Source organism: Carlito syrichta, unplaced genomic scaffold (genome assembly GCF_000164805.1).
Source record: "Carlito syrichta isolate Samal-C Ts95f unplaced genomic scaffold, Tarsius_syrichta-2.0.1 Scaffold281334, whole genome shotgun sequence".
In the NCBI taxonomy this organism is placed as follows: Eukaryota; Metazoa; Chordata; class Mammalia; order Primates; family Tarsiidae; genus Carlito; species Carlito syrichta.
Window position 1 is genome coordinate 147,613 of NW_007225430.1, and position 495 is coordinate 148,107.

Below are 495 nucleotides of genomic sequence, written 5' to 3' on the forward strand. Positions count from 1 at the left end.
CCGCCCGCCGCTGGAGAGGGCTGGGAGCCCTGCGAGCGAGCAAGGCCTCGCTGCGCGCCTCGGGCTGCAAGTCACTCCCAGAGCCTCTCGGGTCACAAAGCGGGACCTGCCTGCCCTGCTCCCCGGCGCTCCCGGGTTGGGAGACCCGCGCACGCGGCGGCGCTCCAGGCCCCTCGCCGGTCCCAGGCAGCGCCTGGTGCGCCCCGGGCTGGGCTGGGGTGGGCCGGGCCTGGCCAAGCCCTGCGGCTGGGAGGGTGCCTCGTCGCCCTTTCCCCAGGGCGCGGTCTCCACCTTCCTCTGCTCCTCCTCGCCAGCTGCGCCGCCAGCTCCCATTGTTCGCCCCGCCCGCCTGGCGACGTCCCGGCGCCGCTCCCCGGGCCTCCCAGGCGCACCTACCTTCTGCTGCCGGCGAGCCATATCGGTGGGCTGCTTGGCGTTGAAGGGGTAGGCGATGCAGCGCATCACGAACACATAGAGCTGCAGCCTCTTCTTCCT

General features: G+C 73.5%; 1 protein-coding gene across 1 annotated transcript in view; it reads right to left on the reverse strand.

The window, feature by feature from the left end:
• Window positions 1-495, reverse strand: part of LOC103254469 (calcium-dependent secretion activator 1-like) — a gene marked incomplete at its 3' end in the record, with an annotated part of 117,644 nt that extends 117,149 nt beyond the window's left edge. Inside the window, exon 1 of the mRNA XM_021709768.1 lies at window positions 397-495. Within this exon, the coding sequence (XP_021565443.1) occupies window positions 397-462 (66 nt within the window). The remainder of the gene's footprint in view (window positions 1-396) is intronic.